The 1,880-nt window shown below is 46.6% G+C and overlaps 1 protein-coding gene across 1 annotated transcript; it reads left to right on the forward strand.

Moving 5' to 3' along the window:
* Positions 1–38: 38 nt before the first annotated feature.
* FOIG_16888 (uncharacterized protein) lies at positions 39–308 on the forward strand (the record flags this gene model as incomplete). Its single annotated transcript, XM_031218368.1, has 1 exon — positions 39–308. A coding segment is annotated over one exon (270 nt), but the record flags the coding sequence as incomplete, so codon positions are not given.
* Between the last annotated feature and the right edge of the window lie 1,572 nt (positions 309–1,880).

A 1,880-nucleotide genomic window follows, 5' to 3' on the forward strand; every position in this document is an offset into this window, starting at 1 on the left:
ATTACACTGTAGCTGATAGTAAAAGTCTTATTCGTAAGGAGCTTACGACACTGGCGCGAGCGGGTGCTGTACCCGCCGACACGGCGAAGAGAGTTACTTTTCCTTACATCTCCAACCATGTTCCTTACGATCTTCATGTAACCGGTGAAGACATTGAAAAAGGCTTCTATACTGAGCTTCTCAAGCTCGAGGGTTATCTCAATACTTACTGGACCGGGGCTGCCTTTGCTGGACATAACAGTGGTTTGATCTGGAAGTGGAATGACGGCACAGTTCTGCCCGCTTTGAAGAAGGACCTTGGAATTTGAACCATCCTCTGTGTTCAGAAGCTGTGTATGCGATAGTGGGTGGTTTGGCGGTGTCACTCCGAGTTCGATACTTTGATACGAATGTATGAGTCTGGAGCAGCATACCTCAAAAGGTTCTATGCTGAGTCTGCATTAGGATCTGATCGGTAATTCATGTGCCACGCTTGATATGATCTGGTGTGTGACTTTGAAACATCTATCACGTATCCGCTCTCTTCTCTCAATCCCTGAGCCACCAGTACCTGATAGCCTAACGCCGACAAGTTGCTCCCCTACAAACAACCTGAGGTACATAAATTTGTCCCTGCTTCGCCTAACCCAACCAAGTAGAAGAGATAAGCATGCTCGAGGCGAAGTGAGAGGAAGAGGGGCTCCTGTGTAAGATTAAAACAAGAATTTGAGAAGGCCTCTACTGGAAGAAAAGGTCCTTCAATAACGGCATACAGGATGGCGGCTATTTGTTCCGGGGAGTGGTGGAGCTTCAACGAATTTTATTGCTGTCTCTTAGATCGCTATTGCGAGCTGAGTCATACATAGCCTGTCGCACAAAATCGATCCACTGCCTGTTGACCGGCCTCGAAAGCAACGAACACTCCGTAATCTTAGCCAAGAATGCAGTAAGCGTCGCATTGTCACTCAAGTATCTCAAGAATGTTTTCATACCATGCCTTAACTATGAGACTAAGGCCATATTCCAAAGCAAGAATCAGTCATTGGGGTCAGATAACAATGCCTGGGCTAAGAGCGGCATCAGCATCCTTAAAGCAATTATTCAACATCTATCTACCAGAGGCATCGGTATCCGCTCGTTTTTTAGACCATGTCAAAAGCATTCGCTCCACGGGACTCTCCCTGGTGCGATGCGATGGCTTGTGCAGCTCGCAACTTGATAGTTGCGAAGTAAGAAGGCAAGGGCTGAGAGACGATGTTCTCATAGTGCAGAGAAAACCGGGCAAGACAATGTTTTTAGATTGGAAGCTTCCCGGACGGTGCGTAACAGCCTTCAAGGCATTAAGATGGTAAGTTATCTTCGCCACGGTACATGAAGACAAGCTCACTTTGCCACCAGGTGGATGATAAAATGCGGATCCTGCCGAACCTATCAGGATATGGCGATTTCAAGGGAGGTTTCGAAGTATATGGTTTATGATTTCAACTCTGTCATCACAGGGTACCTAGTCAAAGACCGGTGGACGAGTCACAAGCTTGCGTAATGAAACCTCGTCCTTTCCGTCGATAAAGGAGAATATCGGGTGGCATATCTACGAGTCACCTTCAAAATAACGAAACTCCTAGGTTAAGTTCAGAGTTGTCCCTCTTCGCGCTACTTTGACCTTGCCAAACTGTCACTAGGAGAAATGCAATAGTGAGCCTAGGGTATGGAAGGAAATTTTGACTAGCATATGAGATATGAGCTCTTCATACGCCCAAACACTCCTTGCCGTAGCCACCAGTTATGTAATCAACTGCTTTTCTGGATGTGACGGATAACCAGCAGCACAACACGACATCTGCTAAGTATAATCTGCGCTTCGGAAAGGCCTCTTCATTGTGAGGAGTGATGCCATCTTG

This window comes from Fusarium odoratissimum, assembly GCF_000260195.1.
Source record: "Fusarium odoratissimum NRRL 54006 unplaced genomic scaffold supercont1.286, whole genome shotgun sequence".
Taxonomy (NCBI): Eukaryota; Fungi; Ascomycota; class Sordariomycetes; order Hypocreales; family Nectriaceae; genus Fusarium; species Fusarium odoratissimum.